This window comes from Triturus cristatus, chromosome 2_2, assembly GCF_964204655.1.
Source record: "Triturus cristatus chromosome 2_2, aTriCri1.1, whole genome shotgun sequence".
NCBI classification, from domain to species: domain Eukaryota; kingdom Metazoa; phylum Chordata; class Amphibia; order Caudata; family Salamandridae; genus Triturus; species Triturus cristatus.
Window position 1 is genome coordinate 1,240,772,331 of NC_140582.1, and position 18,210 is coordinate 1,240,790,540.

At 48.8% G+C, this 18,210-nt stretch overlaps 1 protein-coding gene across 3 annotated transcripts in view; it reads left to right on the top strand.

The window, feature by feature from the left end:
• Positions 1-18,210, top strand: part of LOC146863482 (programmed cell death protein 4-like) — a 145,902-nt gene that overhangs the window by 110,548 nt on the left and 17,144 nt on the right. For all 3 annotated transcript variants that reach the window (XM_085642909.1, XM_085642910.1, XM_085642911.1), the window contains 3 exons: positions 641-748; positions 1,491-1,601; positions 2,144-2,283. In XM_085642909.1, the coding sequence (XP_085499035.1) occupies positions 641-748; positions 1,491-1,601; positions 2,144-2,283 (359 nt within the window). The remainder of the gene's footprint in view (positions 1-640; positions 749-1,490; positions 1,602-2,143; positions 2,284-18,210) is intronic.

Consider the following 18,210-nt stretch of genomic DNA (forward strand, 5'->3'; position numbering starts at 1 on the left):
CCCGGATGTGAACCCCGCTTCTGTAACATTTGTTAGTGCTGCTGCCTCCAATCCCCTGCTGTTGTTATGAGGTTTTTTCTTTCTTTACTTGGCGAGCGTACACTAACAGCTTACCTCCAGCCCCTGCACTAGCACGTTCTTACTGCGCGGCAGGTGGTGAAATGTCAGCATAATGGAGTAAGTGGCATTAAGGGCACATGAACTCCACTGCAGAGGAGTGATTCAAGCTGCTTAAGCCATGTTTTGTCCCATTACTCAAACACAAGGGTGTACTGCATGGGAAAAGCAAGATTCATGGGGTTGTGGGAGTTTTAGGAGGCAGAGCAGCCCTTGTGATTCTCTTCACACAGATCAAGGTGTGTGCGTGCGTGTGTGTTAGTGTGTTTGTATAGGTAGATGAAACCTTAGTTCTCCACCATGACTTCCTCTCTGATAGTTAGAGTGAAATATCTCCGAGCTCATTTCTCCAGCCATCGCTGATGAACCCCCTGACTGCTGTTGCGCCTGAACCCTCTTCCTGACGTGGGCTCTTAAACCATGCACTCCCCTCCTCTTCTTCCCAGATAGTCCTGCGTGTAATTGGCTCCAGTAAGTGCATATGTAGCGCCTTGACTCTGTGGTTCTCATGTTCCTCCCGCAGATGAACCTTCTTCTGAAGGAGTACCTGACTGCGGGGCAGGTCTCAGAGGCTCAGCACTGCCTCCGCGAGTTGGAGGTGCCGCACTTCCATCACGAGCTGGTCTACGAGGTAGGTTACTGCCGTCTGTGAGCAAACTGAGCTGATGCCAACAGCAGTCCACGGAGGAAGCTGGTTGCCTTGTACGTGAGGTTGAGTGTAGATGATCTTTGCACTACACTCCACGCTTACACCGAGTGGGATTGTTACGTAATCCTGCTGCGATTGCATGTAGAACCAGTGTATGTGGCCTAGTCTTTCCTGTTTGTATCAATGGATCCATTTCGAATTCTTCGTGTGTTCTACTCTTCTCAGACATGTACTTTTTGATATACTCTCTCCCTCTCTCTGGTTTATGCTGCTTCTTTTATGCCATCTTTTAGAAATTGGTTGTCTGCTGTTCACTTTTTGTTCAGCTCTTGTCTGAGTTTATTTTTGAGGTATCTTTGTGACTGGTCATTTTCCCATCTATTCCCGAACATTAAGCGTTGTGGTTTTTTGTGGTTTTTTTAATATCTTTTGTTCTTGTTGTGTTCCTGTATATTTCAGTTGCTCAGGTTTGTTTCTACTTTGCTGTTCTGCTTCATTTTGCTCTGTGGTTTGTCATCCCTCTTATCTTTTTTTCTGGTCTTACCAGTTTGTTTCATGTGTTGCCTCTAGTTTTCATTTACCTCTAGCTGCTCAGCTAGGCCTACTCTGAGATTTTTGATCTAGTCTGTTTCTCGTCTCTTGTCTCAGTAGCGGTTTCTAGGATGTATTGTTTTTCTCTGGCTGCTTACCTGGCGTTGCTGAGGTTTTGTGATGTTTTTTCCAGGCCCTGTTGATGGTGCTGGAGTCCAATGGAGAGGCCCCCGTTGTGATGATAGTGAAGCTGCTGAAGGGTCTGTGGGAGACTGGCCTTGTGACCTTGGACCAGATGAATCGGGTGAGTGGTTGTTGCACGGCTGCTTTCACGAAGAGCCTGTCCAGAAGGTGACTGTGCTGAGTTCTGGCACAGAGAGCAGAAAGTTTCTCCTCCTTTCTGATTCCAATTCAGGATGCACAGATGTGCTAAGCCTCACCAATCTGTAGACAAAAGCTGATGTTCATCCAGGGGTGGGAGACCGGAGCCTGCTGCTAAGTGGCAGGCTGGAGAAATGGACCTCCCTAGTGGATCACATTGGGCGGTTGGGCCCCATAGCTTCAGCTGCCTGTGCCACTCTGCGTTGATCTGCCAGCATCTCCTGTGCTCAGTACTGTGTGATACGTCTGTGGTTGAGCGAGCTGGGTTCAGTGTGTTGACCTTGCCGGCCATCGATGCAGGTCCTACACTTCTGCAGTCCATACTTTGGAAATGATTAGTTTGGCTCATGGGATCGCCTGTTACTTATAGCGCTCAGAGCAGTAAAACTGTGGCGAGCGCCTCTACTGAAGAGGTTCCTGCGTCTGTAACGTTGCTGACTTTCATCCCTGGCTTCTGCTCCTCAGGGCTTTCAGCGAGTCTACGACGAGTTACCAGACATCAATCTGGATGTGCCTCTTGCGCACAACATCATGGAGAACATGGTGGATCTCTGCTTTGAGGAGGCCGTCATCACCAAGCAGCTGAGGGATGCCTGCCCTTCAAGGTGAGTTTGTCACCCATCCGTGCCCGTCCCCACCGTGGAGGCCATCAAAGCAGCCTATCCTCTTCTGACTCCTCCCCCACCTCACCTCCTGTGCCCATCCCCACCACAGGAGCCCTTCAGGAGGAGCCGGCCCTCCTCCTCCTCATCCTCATCCTCCTCCTCCTCCTCCAGCCCCTGCTGCTCGGTCTCCCTTCTCCAGTAAACTTCCATTCCCCCACCTTCACCCTCCCCCACCTCACCTCCTGTGCCCATCCCCACCACAGTAGCCCTTCAGGAGAAGCCGGCCCTCCCCCTCCTCATCCTCCTCCTCCTCCTCCAGCCCCTGCTGCTCGGTCTCCCTTCTCCAGTAAACTTCCATTCCCCCACCTTCACCCCCTCCACTGCAGTAGGGCCCCCGAAGCAGCCTGCTCTGTTCTCCCTCCCCCACTCCCAACCCCCCACTTGATCTCCTATTACCCCCCCCCCCCAACCCCATCTCAGGATCACGCTCCGGAGCAGCTTCTCCCTCCCCCAGCCCCTACTTTTCTGTCTTTATCTCCCTTGTCTCCCTTCCAGTCACCTCCCATCCCCTCCTTCCCCAGGAGGCCCACAGGAGTAGCCTGCCCTCTTCTGACTCCTCCACACCACCTTCTATCCCCCACCCCCAGTACTAGGCTCTCCGGAGCAGCTTCCCCCTCCTCCCCAGCCCCTTCTGCTCTGTCTCCCTCCCCAGTCACCTCCCACCCCAACTTCAGGAGGCCCTCGGGAGGGGACTGCCCTCTCCCACCTCGAATACCACCCTACCCTATTGGGACCCCAGGAGCAACGTACCCCCCCCCCCACCCTCTCACTCCTCCCCCTCCTTGTCCCTAGTCTCCCTCTCCAGCCACCTCCCATCCCCCACCTCATATGGCCCTCGGGGAGCAGCCTGCCCTCCTTCTCCTCAGGCCCTCCTCTCTCTGTCTCCCTCCACAGTCACCCCCCCCCTCTCAAGCCCCTCTGGCTGTGTCTCCATATTCTTCTTCCTTGGTTACCTCCCATCCCCCACCTCAGGAGGCCCTCAGGAGCAGCTTGACCTCTACCTTCTCCTCCGCCCCTCCCACCGCAGTTAGCTCCCAGGAGCAACACCCCCCTCACTCCACCCCCTCCTGCTCCATCTCCCTAGTCGCTCTCCCCACCCCCCCTACCAACCCCCACCCCCAAGGCTAGAGGCTCTCAAGAGCAGCCGTACCCCCCCCAGCCCCTCCTGCCCTATCTCTCTGGCCTCGAGATTTGACATGAGGGAGATATCTGCTTTTATCAAATCCTGGTGACCTGCGTCCAGTCGTGGCGCCCGAGAGTGGTACTTGTGGCTGTTCTGTTAATGATTTATGAACACCTTGCTAAAAAGGCTTTTTCTTATCGTTTTACTGCTGCAAAGGAGCCCAGCTAGCCTCCATTTCATGTACCAGTGAATTTATTACTGTGTGGTCCTTCATCAGATTTATTCTATATCAAAGGTTTTTGGCAATGTAATTATTGCAAATTTATTACCAAACATATAATCTTAATTCACAAAAATATTTCATATAAGTATCCGTTTGCTAAAGTTTTGAGAGAATAAACCTGCTTGTAGGAAAGTAGGTTTCTGTTGCAGAACCCGCCCTGCCCCCTCCCCCCTCCCCCCTTCCCCCCACCCCCTCCCCCCTCCCACACACACTTTAGCCAGATTTCTGATGCACTTTGACTTGATGTGCCCTGGGTTCCCTGCAAATAAGATTCCCAGGGCCTCTGTTTTTTCCCAAGACTGTACCTTTGTACTTCCCATTTGGCACCTCTCTGGCCACTTGTAAGTCCCTAGTAAAAGGTACCCTGGGTACTGTGACGGAGGAAGGCCTCTAAGCACTGCAGCACCACCCTTAAAGGTCCTGTACCTTAACACACACACACACACACACACACACACACATTGCCATTGCAGGGTGCATATTTTCGTGCAGACAAAAGGGAAGAGTCGACATGACACACATACTTGTGTGCCATGCCTGTAACCCACTGCCTATGGTATAGGTAAGACACTCCTCTAGCTGGGTGCGCTATATACCACAGGTGAGGGTACAGTTGCATAAACCACTGTACCCCTACAGTGTCGTAACTCCTTTCTTTGACATTGTAAGTGCAGTAAAGCCATAAAGAGTATATGGTCTGGGAGTTTGTCATTATTAACTCCACTGGCTTTACTGAATTCTGGGAAGTTTGGTATCAAACTTCTCAGCACATTAAACCCACGCTGATGCCAGTGTGGGATTTAATGAAAAATGCACACAGAGGGCATCTTAGAGATGCCCCTTGAAAAACGACCAGCCTCTGGTGGGTTCCCCGACTGGTTAACACCAGCCTGCCACAAGAGACAAGTTTCTGGATCCCTAGGGTGGGAGCCTTCGCTCCGTGATCCCAGAAACAAAGCCTTTCCTGGGCAAAAGTGTTCACATCTCCCCCAGGTCAGGAACAGTCATATGTGGCAGGGGAGCTTCAAAGGCCTGGCAGCCTTTGTAATGCGACCCCCAGCCTCCCCTGCTAGCAGGAGCAGGCCCCCTTCCTGTCTCAACCCCTTTTCGGTGGTAATACATGCAGGAAAAATTAGAGCTGCCCAGAAGGTGTGCCCACCTCTGCCAACACCACCCCTCAGGTGGGGCCGGGGAGGTGAAGCCCACTCTTCAGTGCCCACCATCTTGCAGATGGCAGGCACTCTCCAATCGGGATAGGGATTGTGCCCACTCCCACACGTGGGGCGAGCACACCAAGGGTGTAGTCACCCTAAGGTCAGTGGCCCATGAGCTACTGACCTCGAGACACATAAAACACCCCCTAAATACAGTATTTAGGGGGGAGCCCTGAACTCAAAAAGCAGATTCCCGAAACCTACGAAGAAGGACGAAAGAAGATGCCCAACAGAAGAGACTGCAGAGAAGAACTGACTTGTTCCCAGCCCTACAGGCCTATCTGCAGTTTCCAGAGATCCTGCGCCAAACATTGCCTTGTCCTGCAGCCAGTGACCTCCAGAACTCCTGGGAGGACTGACTGCCTTCAACAAAGACCGGATCTCCGGTGAACAGCAGCTTTGTTCAAAAGAATCTCCAAAGAAAGTCCAAGTGTCCCAGTGAGCCCCCCCCCCTTCCCTCCCCCCAGCGCTCCAGAGTCTGAGTCCACTGTGGGTTGACCCCTCCAGGACTCCACGACCTCAACTGCAGCCTCTGCACAGAGACCTCCCCCAACCGTGAGTGGCCCGGTAAGGTGAAATCTGACCTCAAATGGCACCACGGCATCCGGCCGCCCTGGTGAAGAGGACCGGAGGTGCACGTACATCCCCGAGCCCTCCGACTTACCTGCTCAGCTGTTGGTTCCTCCCGGAACACTTCCTGGACGAGCCTGCAGCCAAAACTGGCAACTCCCATTGAAAACAGGGCACCCAACGCCAAAACAGCACCCTGCATCCGGCCGTCCCTGTTCCGCTGTGGGTGCTTAACCCCAGAATCTTTTCTCCCTCAACCTTGAAGCCTGCTCGTAAGCAACCACCAGTCACCGGCCCCATGGGCTAACATTGGGCCTCAGCACTCTGCACCCAGCAGCCCTAGTGCCACTGAGGATGCTTTTTGAGTGCATCAAGACGTATACTTACCTGCAAAACGTTAACCCTATGTTCGAGGCATGTGAGCTGTAGATCACATGCTTTGCTTACTCCTGCCATCTAGTGTTGTGTCCGGATGTTAGCAAGTTTTTTTTTCTTCGAAGAAGTCTTTCCAGTCACGAGGATGTTAACTCCTCCTTTCGGTGATAGTGCGCATGGGCATAGTCTCCATTGTTAGATTGATTTTTCCGCCATTGGATTCGGACGTGAATTGCTGCGCTCCGTGTCAACACCGTTTCTCGGGTTCCCCTCGGTGCCCAATACTCACCCTCGACAGTATTGTTTTCGATCGCGTATTTACATTCTCCACGTATCGTATTTACTGACAATTCCTCTTTGATCGGGTAGCTGGTGGAAGGCTGTTGGGCCTACCTGTGTCGGTCTGCCTTGCAGTAGATGGAACGGACTCCATTTAAATTCTGCCCTCAGTGCCACACGGAGTGTGCAACCTGTGCTTTTCTCCGGAGCACAAAAAACAGGACTGCGATGCTTGTAAGGCTTTCCGAATGAAGAAGACGCTTTGCGACTGTCGGGCTCGATGTCGCGACATACAGAGCCAACACACCGGTTCCATTGAGTCGTTCGAAATCGGGCACCAAGCCGTAACCTTCGGGATCAAAGTCAGGCTCAGCCCCATCCCCTTCAACGCCAAAAACGACTTTGGATCCGAAATCCTCGGCATCCAAAACACTGGCACCAAAACCTTTGGTGCCGAAACAAACAAATGTGCTGGTTCCATCAAAAGAGCAACGTTTCGATGTTCCACCCTCCAAACCGGATCCGAAACAGAAAGAAATCTGCATTCATCCAACAGGTGGACATATTACCACCAAGATGACACTCGAACATAAACCTGAGACTGAAGAAGCTTACCACATTCCTTTAAAATTGAAAAATGTGGGTACTAACCCTTCTCCTCCTCCTCCGCCTCCATTACCTCCTTCTCCTGAGTCTCAGCCATTGCTGATTTCACCTGCTGACTCACCTTCACCATATATACCTGATAATCAGAATGATGGGGACTGGGATGGAGCTGGGGACAATGATGCACTACCTACAGACCCCTGGGGAGATTACAACACAACTTCTCCCACAGGTAACGATCCTGATCTGAACCCTACTAAGCCTTCTCCACCAGACAGTGTAGGATATATCAAATTAATGGGTAAAGCTGCTAATACTATGGGGTCCAGTTACATAAGGAATCCGTAGAAGATTTCCTTTTCGAAACACTTAGTAGTTCCCAAAAATCCTCTCGCACACTTTGTGAGAAAGTGGCTCTGTATATACTGTTCCCAAATATGTACAGGGTGTACAGAGTCCACAATCCCTAAGGGTTTAACAGAGGCTAAGGTTAGATATAACCTAACTCTCTAAAGTGGTAGCTTGGTCGAGCAGTAAGGCAGTATCAGAGGACGGTGTAAAGCATTTGTTGTACACACTCAGTCAGCAAATGGTCTCACACGCTCAATAACTGAACTCTAGGCCAATGGTTTATATATAAAAAATATATGCTTGTTTTATTTTAGAACCAACAATTGGAATTAAAATATACTTTCTCAGAATGAGATGCTTTATATAAATACTTTTGCAAGATGTAATTGACTTTTGTAAACAGTTACAAGTGGTTGCAATAGGCAACACTATTTTAAACACAATAATGCATTGAGTTCAATGGAAGTTTCAAGTTATTTGCCACAGATTACTTTTAGGATTACTTTTGGAATTCCAGGACTGGATCCTAGATTCAGTCCTGGGTCAGTACTCTGAATCAAGTGATGAAAGTCGACTTAATTACTGTAATGATTTTTAAACAATATTTAGCTATTTTAAAAGTTGACACTTAGAAAATATTTCAAAGAAAACATTCAATGATTCCCTATGGAAGAAAATTCAGGTTACAGTTACAGTATGTTCTCGTTACTTTTGTAATCCAGTACTGGGTGCCTAGACTCAGTACTGGGACCTTTATCCAAAACAGGTAAGTAATTACGTTTTCAGATATTATACGATTTTTGAAGAATATTTAAAGATTGCAGAAATCGACACTTAGAAGAAATTTCACAGAAAAACAGTCAATGGTTTCCTATGGAAGAAAATTGAGTTACGGGTAAGTACAGTTGTAGGTATTTTTCAGAGTCAGTGCTGGGCACCAAGATCCAGTACTGGGAGCTCACCTAAGAGCAGGTGAGTAAATTCGTTTTTGTCACTCGGCTGATTTTTGGTGAATATTTGAAGATTTGAAAAGTCCACACTTAGAAGAAATTTCAGGAAAAAGCCAGTCAATGTTACCCTATGAGGAAAATAGAGTTTGCGGTTTAAGGGTAAGTACTCGACTGGCAGAGTTGAGGTTCTGGGCACAGACTCTGGGATCTAGGTACAGTTGGTTCAGCCACAGCGGCTCTAGGGCGGCCGGGTGCAGAGAGAGTTAGGCCCAATGTTATCCTATGAGGGATAGGGGGGCCTTGTTTGGTGGCTGCTGACTGGCAAGCCATGCGGCTGTGGGAGCTGGGCTCCTGGTCACTTACTCAGGGCAAGTGGGGGAAGTAGGTAGGTGTAGAGTTTTCACTGCCAGGGCCACTCGGGCGGCTGGGTGCAGGGTGCTTTTGAGCCTTCGGGTGCTCAATGGATTTCAATGGGAAGTCTCCGGTTTAGAAAAAGACTGCAAGCTCGGGGACGAGGACTCTTCAGGTGCCCCCACCACTTCGAGAGGTAAGTTGGGTAGTTGGAGGATAGGTAGGTACCCCGGGATTGGGCACAGGGGGCCGCGGGGCGCCGCGTGCAGGGGTGCCTTTTGGTGTCGGGAAATCTTACCCTCTGTTGATCGCGGTTGGGGGGGGCACCTTGTTCTGAGGCTGCAGGCTTCTTCAGGAGTGTCGAGCGAGGTCCTTGGGTGCCGGACTCGGGGTCACAGTCGCCGTGGGGTCGTCCTCAGGGTCTTTGTTCACTCCGGCACTGGCCAGGCTTGGCTGGTGCAGAGTGGGCTGGGTTCGTGGTTCCGGGCTGCTGCCAGGGGTTAGAGATAGGTTTCGAGTAGAGCCTCTACTCATGGGAGTCCCAGGGGCTTAGAGCCAAAAGCTAGCCAGGTCCTCCAGGGATTGTGAGGTTGCTGGTCATGAGAGATGCAGCGCTGGAGCAGGTTCGAGGGTCGACAGGCCGGTAGGGCTGGGGCCAAAGCAGTTGGTGTCTTCCTCTTTTTAGCAGCTGCAGGGCAGGTCTTTGTTCTTCTTGCTCTTCTTGTAGTTTCGAATCTGGGATCTGGGGAAGGAAGGTTCAGGGTGCCCCTAAATACTAGATTTAGGGGCGTTACAGGTAGGTGAAGGGCAGGGGCCAATGTCCTGGGGTGGGTACACCCCCTATCCTGCCTCTCTCCTGTGGGAGGGGGGCAGGAGCCTAGTCCTGATTGGGCACGGCTTCCCATCTTCAAGATGGTGAGAGCCCGGAGATGTGCTTCACCTCGTCTCCCCCACCTGAGGGGTGGGGTTGGCAGGCTGGCACATCCCCTGTCCTTATTTGGGGTTTCTGGCCAAGCTTCCCGCCAGAGTGGGGGGTTGCAGTGGCCTGGGGAAGCTCACAGAGGCGGAATGCCTTTGAAGCTTCCCCCTGCCCATCCTGGGGGAGGAGATTTAGCACCTCGCCCAGGATGTGCATTGTTGCAGACCCAGGAGAGCAGGGGCTCTCCTACCCAGGGGTCCAGCAACATGTCTGCTGTGTGGCAGCCTCAGAACAGACGTGGATTGTAGGTTTAGGTTTCAGGGGGCCTCTCTAAGATGCCCTCTGTGGTGCTTTGTACATTAAATCACACACTGGCATCAGTGTGGATTTAATGTGCTGAGCAGTTTGATACCAAACTTCTCAGTCTTCAGTGCTGCCATTATGGTGCTGTGGAGTTCGTGTTTGAGAAGCTCCCAGCACCATATACTCTTTGCTGGCAGCACTGCACTTACAGGACCCAGGAATGGACCTGGGTACTGTAGGGGCACAGGGCTCCTGCCTCTGTGTCCACACCACTGGCATAGGGCACCCAGCTAGAGGGGTGGCTGATGTACGCCAGGGCAGTGTAGGTTGTGGGCATGGCACACAGGGATGTGTGCCATGTCGACTCTCTGTTTTGTCTTGTATCCAGACACTCAGCCTGCAAGAGCAGTGTGTGTGTGTAAGGGTACAGGGCCTCTAAGGGTGGCACAATGAGTGCTGCAGCCTTTAGAGGCCTTCCCTGGTCACAAGGCCCTGGGTACCTAGGGTACCATTTACCAGGGGCTGACATGTGGCCAGGGTTTGGCAATTTGGGTTTTGGCTGTTAGGCAGTTTTTAGGGAAGGAACACAGGCCCTGGGCACCTGATTGGCAGGAGCCCAGGGCACAACAAGGAAAAGTGCATCAGCAATTCAGCAAAAAAAAGGGGGGGGGGAGGGTTACTGCAACAGAAACCCACTTTCTTACACACTTCCCATGCTCAAGGGTATGCTCAGACCTGTAGATGACATTTTTAATGATCCTGTCCGCGCACGTATCCTCACCCCCAGGGTAGACAAGAAATATAAATCTACACCATCAGACCCAGCTTACATAAGGGGGCAGTTACCATTAGATTCTCTAGTGGTGTCTAATGCACGTAAGAGGGCTAGTTCCCAAACGTCAGGGGATGCTCCACCCCCCAAGCTGCAAACTTTTGGCGCATTTCCAATACCCAAGCGCTTTTAACCAGGTACGATAGAGCGCATTAGGATGAGCACAAGTCCAAAGCTCAAGTGCAGGAGGGTCAGCTCATGTCGAACAGTTCTATCAGGTGCCCGTTAGATGCTGCTGACACTGCTGCTAGAGTTATCACCAGCGTTCTCTTAAGAAGGCGTGCCTGGCTGTGCATTTCTGGGTTCAAACCAGAGGTTCAGGCTTCCACTCTATACACACCATTTGACAAGCAGCACCTCTTTGGCCCTGTAGCAGACTCCTCATTGGAAAAGAGCAAGAAGGACACAGAGGTGGCAAATCTGTGGGAGCCCTCCAGTCACCTTCAGGCCGTGGCTTCTTTCGACGCTCCTTCTATCGGGTCGGGTCCAAAAATACCTCCTCAGACACTGCCTCAACAACCTACAAAGGCAACAATCAGCCCTCTGCCTCCAAGGGATCCTACAGAGGGGGGTACAGAGGCATCAATGGCAAGGGTAGAGGTTCCAACACGTGCCTCCCCCTCCAACATCAAACAGTGACTTCACTACACTCCTCCCCGACCATTTAACACCTGTCGGGGCGTCTCTCACAATTACTACCCGTCTGGCAGTCAACTATAGACACATGGGTACTGGGAATTATCCGTTCTGGTTCTTGCCTGCAGTTTACCAACAATTCTCCAAACATTCCTGCACGTTCACACAAACTGTCACCGGATCACTTACACCTCCTCAACCAAGAAGTTCAGTCTCTCCTTTTGAAAGGAGCTATGGAGCCCGTACAACTACAATACCACTGGTCGGGCGTATACTCCTTCTATTCTCTAATACCCAAAAAGGACGGTTCTCTCAGAACTATCTTGGACCTCAGAGAATTTTACATACAATCAGACCATTTTCACATGGTAACACTTCAACAAGTGCTCCTACAACAGGGCAACTTTCTGTCTACTCCAGACTTAAAGGGCACCTTCTTCCATATTCCAATACATCCCGCTCATCACAAATTTCTCAGATTTGTGGTAGCGGGCTATCATTACCAGTTGAAGGTACTCCCGTTCGGAGTCATCACATCTCCTAGAGCCTTTACAAAGTGTCTGGCAGTGGTCGCGTCTCACCTAAGAAGACCACACATTCATGTCTTCACCTACTTGGACGACTGGCTCATCAAAGCCAGTACATATCCAAAGTGTCTCCTACACACTCGCAGGACAATACAGATACTGCACCAACCGGGGTTCACAGTCAGTGTTGAAATCACATCAACCTTCCAACACCCCAAACTATCTAGGAGCCACTTTAGATACTCAGAGATCTAGCCTTCCCCAATGCAGCCAGAATTTGCAATATTTGGGCTCCAGTTCTCCTGTTTGAACCCACTCACTACCAGCTCGAGTGCATATGCAACTGCTGGGAATGATGGCCTCTTGCATCATGATTGTTCCTCATGCCCGGCTTCACATGCGTCTCCTCCAGGCATGCTTAGCAAGTCAGTGGAACTAATCACAGGGTCTTTAAACCTATCTAGTGGTGGTAAGCGGCCGTACCCGTCGCTCTCTGCAGTGGTGGAACCCACAAAACTTATCAAAAAGACAGCCCTTTATAGACCCAGTACCACAGACAATGCTAACAGCAGACGCATCTCACAGGTTGGGGTGCCCATCTCCAATAATACTTAATCCAGGGTCTGTGGAGTGACATTCACAAAAGTCTCTACATCAACTACTTAGAACTTCTGGCCGTGTTCCTAACACTCAAAGCTTTTCAATACTAACAGCAGACGTGTCCCTCACTGGTTGGGGGGCTCATCTTCGACATCACACCGTGCAAGGACTGTGGAGTCCACAGCAAAAAACTCTCCACATAAATCATCTAGAGCTGCTAGCGGTGTTTCTAGCACTCCAAGAATTTCAGACTCACTTGGTCGGCAAAGCTGTCCTAGCTTGACAGCTATGTATTGTATACGAAAACAGGGGACACACTCTCTCCAACTGTGGCACTTAGCTCAAGAGATTTGGAAGTGGGCCGTTCACCACAAATCTATCTCCTTTTATATTACATTGAAAGAACAAAATAATTTTGTAAAACTAAACAACTTTTTGTTGCTTTTGCTCCACCACACAAGGGAAGTCCCGTATCCAAGTCCGATGGACTGTTAAAGGCATTCAAATTTGCTATGACAAAGCAAAGAGTACTTTAACAATACCCCCTAGAGCGCATTCCACTCACAAAATAGGGGCTACTATGGCTTTCTTGGGAAACATCCCCATGGTTGACATTTGTAAAGCTGCAACATGGTCACACCGCACACATTCACCAAACACTATTGTGTAGATGTGTTAGCCAGACAACAAGCTAATGTGGGCCAGGCAGTACTTAAAACACTCTTTCAGACAACTCCAAAAGCTACAGGTTAGCCACCGCTTTGGGAGAATACTGCTGTCTAGTCTATTCAAAGCATGTGATCTACAGCTCACATGCCTCGAACGGATATCGTTTAGTTACCCAGTGAGCATCTGTTCTTGGCATGTAGAGCTGCAGATTCACATGCGCCCACCCGTCTTCCCGGGTACCTATAGGTGTTGCAGTTTATTACTTTATATACATACGCATGGACATCTCTATTCTACACTTGCCAACTCCATTCTCACCCTCTGCTGGAAAACAATCTAACAATGGAGTCAATGCCCATGCGCATTATCACAGAAAGGAGGAGTCGCCTACCTCGTGACTGGAAAGACTTCTTCAAAGAAAAACAACGTGCAAATATCCGGACCCAACACTAGATGGCAGGAGTATGCCAAGCATGTGAATCTACAGCACTACATGCCAAGAACAGATGCTTACTGAATAAGTAACATTATCCTTTTCTCCAGAGGATTGCATTGACTGTTTTCCTCTGACAAGCTTCTAAGTGTTGAGGGTGTTTTGTATGGAAACCTAAAACTGTATTTTGAGAAACGTATTTACATACCTTTTATCCAGGAAATGTCCAAGTGTGATATCTAGGCATACCACACTGAGTAGAAACAGTAATCTAAAAAAGTAATCAAAAGTAATTCCAACTGTATTTGCACATTTTTACAAACCTGTAAGAAAAGGCATTATTCATCCAGCGTGCTTTTTAGCAATCTGTCATGAAAAGTACCATCCTATTTACCTGTACCAAGTCCTGCTTGGTTCTATAAATAAAGTACAACTCAAAAATATTTTTTATACAAAACAATTGTTTTCAGTTCAGTCTTTGAGTGTGACATAATTTCTTGCCTGAGTGTGTACAAAAAATGCTTAATACTAACCTCTGATAAAGCCTTACTGCTCTCCCACACTACCACAAATAGAAAGTAAGGCATTTTCTACTTTTGCCTCTAAGCCTCTGGGGATCCACTGGACCTTGTGCACACTATACCTTACTTTGGTATGGTCTATACAGAGCCATCTTCCTCCACTGCTTCAAACATAAATTGAGCCGGGGACTCCTTATGTTTTGGTTTCTTTTTTTCAAATTAAGTCATTTAAGCCATTTCACAATATGAACATTTGACCACAATTTGTTTCTCCAAAGACGATGGATGCCCAGTTCATTTATTGAGCTCTTCATGTGTATAACCACCTGTTCCCAGTGTTTCTATGATAACAGTGCAGTAAAGAAAAATAGTTCAATGCCAGAAAGTAGAAAAGAATAGGTAGTCGGTGAGAAGAAATAAATAGAGAAAAGTAACTCAAACAAAATAAAATGTATTCAAAAGAAACTACTAAAGTGCAGCTTATCTTTACCTAACAATAACAGACCAACCCAACTAGTGGGAAAACAAACCACCAAAGGGTGGACTACTTCAGCCAAAAGATGGTCCACAAATAAACCATCACAAATAAGGTAACCCCAAGTTTAGGTAGCAGGGCAGCGGCAATAAAATACTGCTTGTCATCTGGCTGAAAGGGTCCGCCCTTGGGCCTGTTTTCCATTTTTTCCAATTAAATAAATATTTCATTTTTGTGAATAATTGCCTCGTTTGCTGTAATCACGATACCAATATTTATGCATATAGAATTAACAACAAAAGACTACGAAGTGGTAGATTCGTTTATATATCAAATTAAAGCAAGCCAGGTTACTTTGCAGCAGTATTTTACTATCCCTTCCATGCTACCCAAAATTGGGGCGCACTCTGTTGCTAATTTCATATTATTTTGCCCTTTTGTGCTGTGTAGTTTGTTGTGTGTACCGGTGTGTAATGGTGCTGTCACGCGTGCAGCGAAGGTCTGGTTAGCTCAGCCACATACCTGATTTCTTATGCTAATGATTGGTGGTCAGGGCAGCATTTGATTTGTGACCTCTGATATTTAGAGAGTTTCCATTTTTTAAGTACTCCTTTTGCTTTTTCATGATTCATAGGCAGCAGAACCAAGGAAGTGGTCTGTGGGTTAGCGCTTCCTCCAGCTGTTTTGCACCGCTTTCTGAGGGTGGGCGTGAAGTTTGCTTGCTGCAGCTTTGGAGTGATTCACTTTAGTTTACTAGTCCTGCCCATTAATCGAGGGCAGGGGACTTGGTGTGCCACCCGTGAGGCTTTTTGGGGTTGTGCAGAAAGTCCTCTTCTCCATGCCAACTGCGTAACATTGTCGCATAGACTGAGCACTTGTATGACATCAACCGTAGTCCCACAATCTCCGTGAGCATGCCCACCATCTTAGATGCTTCTTTTCCCATTGGGTACAGAGGGGCATCGAGAACTCTCCCCAACTTTTCTTTTTTTTTTGAAGACCGTCAAAAGGACCTCAAGGAAACCCAGTAAGCGGTTGAGATGTCAAGATTTTGATAGAGAGGTTTATTTTGAGGTTTGTTGGAAGAATTTGACATATTGACAAAGTAGTACAGGGTCGACATTGGATCCCTGGTGTTCCTCAGCACCATTTTAGATTATGGGTGCAATCTTTAGATTTTACCAAGCCTGTCCTAGGAAGTTGGCTCTAAACGACAAACATCCAGTTTGTATTTTTTGCCTCGTAAGAGACCACAAGTCGGAGGCCTCCGTCTGACACTTTCTTTAAACCCAAAACTAGGGTTCGCAGAGATAAAATCTTCAAGCATGTTGGGGGAGGTGGGGTTATCAGTCGGAGAGCAGCAGTGCTCCATCGATGGAGGAATTGAATTTTTCTTGTCGTTGTAACCACCTGGGTCAACAAGGGAATGAGGTGGTGGCAGACAACATGCTAAAGGAGAAACCTTTCACTGCTCTTCTTCTGCACGCTAGCATAGCCACAGATGTCTCACACATAGGTTGGGAATCACGCATGGGCTCAAGGTGGTCAACGCAAGAAGCAACTCGATATAACTCTCTGGAACTGAAAATTATATCCCGAGCGCTAAAAATTAACAAGCATTGGTATAACCAATAGGTCTCGCCTTTGGGACCTTATAAGTGTTTAGCCATGCAACACTTGATGTTGTTGCACCAAGGATATTGTGCTGGATAACTAAACACTTATGAGGTCCCAAAGGGGAGACCTATTGAGTATGCCAATGCTTGTTTATAGTGTGACTAAATCTAATGAATGAGTTGCCCAACTGTCACCAACTCCTGAATACTAAGAATAAGACGTTGATTCCAAGCAAGACTCTCCTATTTTTTTGTCATGTATGAGTTTGCTTCAAATAATATGGCAACGGTGTATTCGGCCCAAAGTGTCAGCCAAACAGCTCTTCAGAAGAGCTTTTTGGACCAGACCCTCAACAAAAAACTCTAACTAAAGACCCTAAAACTGGTCAATTGACTCTCAGTTCCAGAAAAAGACCACTGGACATACCTGCACCAGCTCCACCACCAAAAAGAGGGACATAGCCTCATCACCTCTTAGGGTCCCTTCTCCACCTCCCCAGCCACCTCGTTCTCCTACGCCATCCCCTACACCAGTAGACGATGACAACACATGTGATGACACAGGGGACGGTGACAACGACCTGCCTCTAGGGGACCCCAGTCCACCAGGCTCCCCTGACCCCTGGGATGACTATAATACGCCTAATGTCCCGCAAGATGACATCCACCCCTCTAGGCCTTCCCCACCAGAAGACACCATGGGTTTTAATCAGCTGATACACCGAGCTGCCCAGTACCACGGGGTCGACCTACATACAGAACCGGTCGAAGAGGATTTTTTAATGGACACTTTTGACACCACCCAAAGGTCCACATCCACTTTACCCATGCTCAAAGGGGTTATTAAACACGCTACAGAAGTATTTAAGGACCCTGTCAGGACTAGAATCATCAATCCTAGAATTGAGAAAAAATACAAAGCTGCCCCTACAGACCCAGCTTACATTAAGGGCCCTGTTCCATTAGACTCCATGGTGGTCTCAAATGCTAGAAAAAGGGCTAATTCGCAGACATCAGGTGATGTAGCTCCGCCCGACAAAGAGTCTAAACTCCTCAACGCCTCTGGCAAAAGAACAGCGTCCCAGACAGCTAATATTTGGCGCATCGCAAACACTCAAGCCCTGTTAGCCAGATACAATAGGGCTCACTATGATGAGTTGGAGTCCCAACTCCAATACCTCCTGGACAAATACAAACATAAGGCCAACGACCTAATACAAGAGGGTAAAATTATCACCAACACCTCCATCCGGTGCACTCTCAATGTGGCAGATACGGCATCCAGAGCAGTAAACACAAGCGTCCTTCTCCGCAGGCACGCGTGGCTACGCATTTCTGGTTTAAAACCTGAGGTGCAAAGCTCTATCCTCAACCAACCATTCGACCAACAACACCTTTTTGGCCCTAATGTTGATGCATCCCTTGAAGATGAAAAAGGACACAGACCCAGCCAAATCAATGGGAGCCTTGCAATCGCAAGCTCCCAGACGTTCTTTTCGTCGCTCATCCTACAAGGGCAACTCCAGGGGATACTCGTCTGATACCCCATCCACCTCCTACAAGGCTCCCACCCAATCCGCCTTCACCAGAGGTTATCAGAGAGGAGGATACAGAGGCAGCAATAACCAGGGCAGAGGCAAGACTAACAACACCCGCTCTGCCTCCACCCCCGCCCAGTGAGTTCCCTCCACTTCCCCCGGACCATTCCACTCCTGTCGGGGGAAGACGACAACAGTTCCTTCCTGTCTGGACCAACATCACCACAGACAGGTGGGTGCGACAAATAGTGCAATCAGGTTACTGTCTCGAACTTACCTCTACCCCCCAAACATTCCACCCAAACAGCGTCCAATGTCAGCAGAACATTTGTCACTCCTCAAACAAGAGGTAATTTCCTTACTACAAAAAAGTGCAATAGAACTAGTTCCCCTGCATCAACAAAACACGGGAGTTTACTCCCTGTATTTTCTCATCCCAAAGAAGGATGGCTCTCTGAGACCTATCCTAGACCTCAGGCCACTAAAACTGTACATGCAATCAGACCACTTCCACATGGTCACACTTCAGCAAGTCTTCCCTCTACTTTCATAGGGCGACTTCCTAGCCACCTTAGATCTCAAGGACGCCTATTTCCATATTCCCATTCACGCAGCTCACAGAAAATATCTCAGGTTTGTAGTGGACGGGCAGCACTATCAATTCAAAGTACTCCCTTTCGGAGTCACAACAGCACC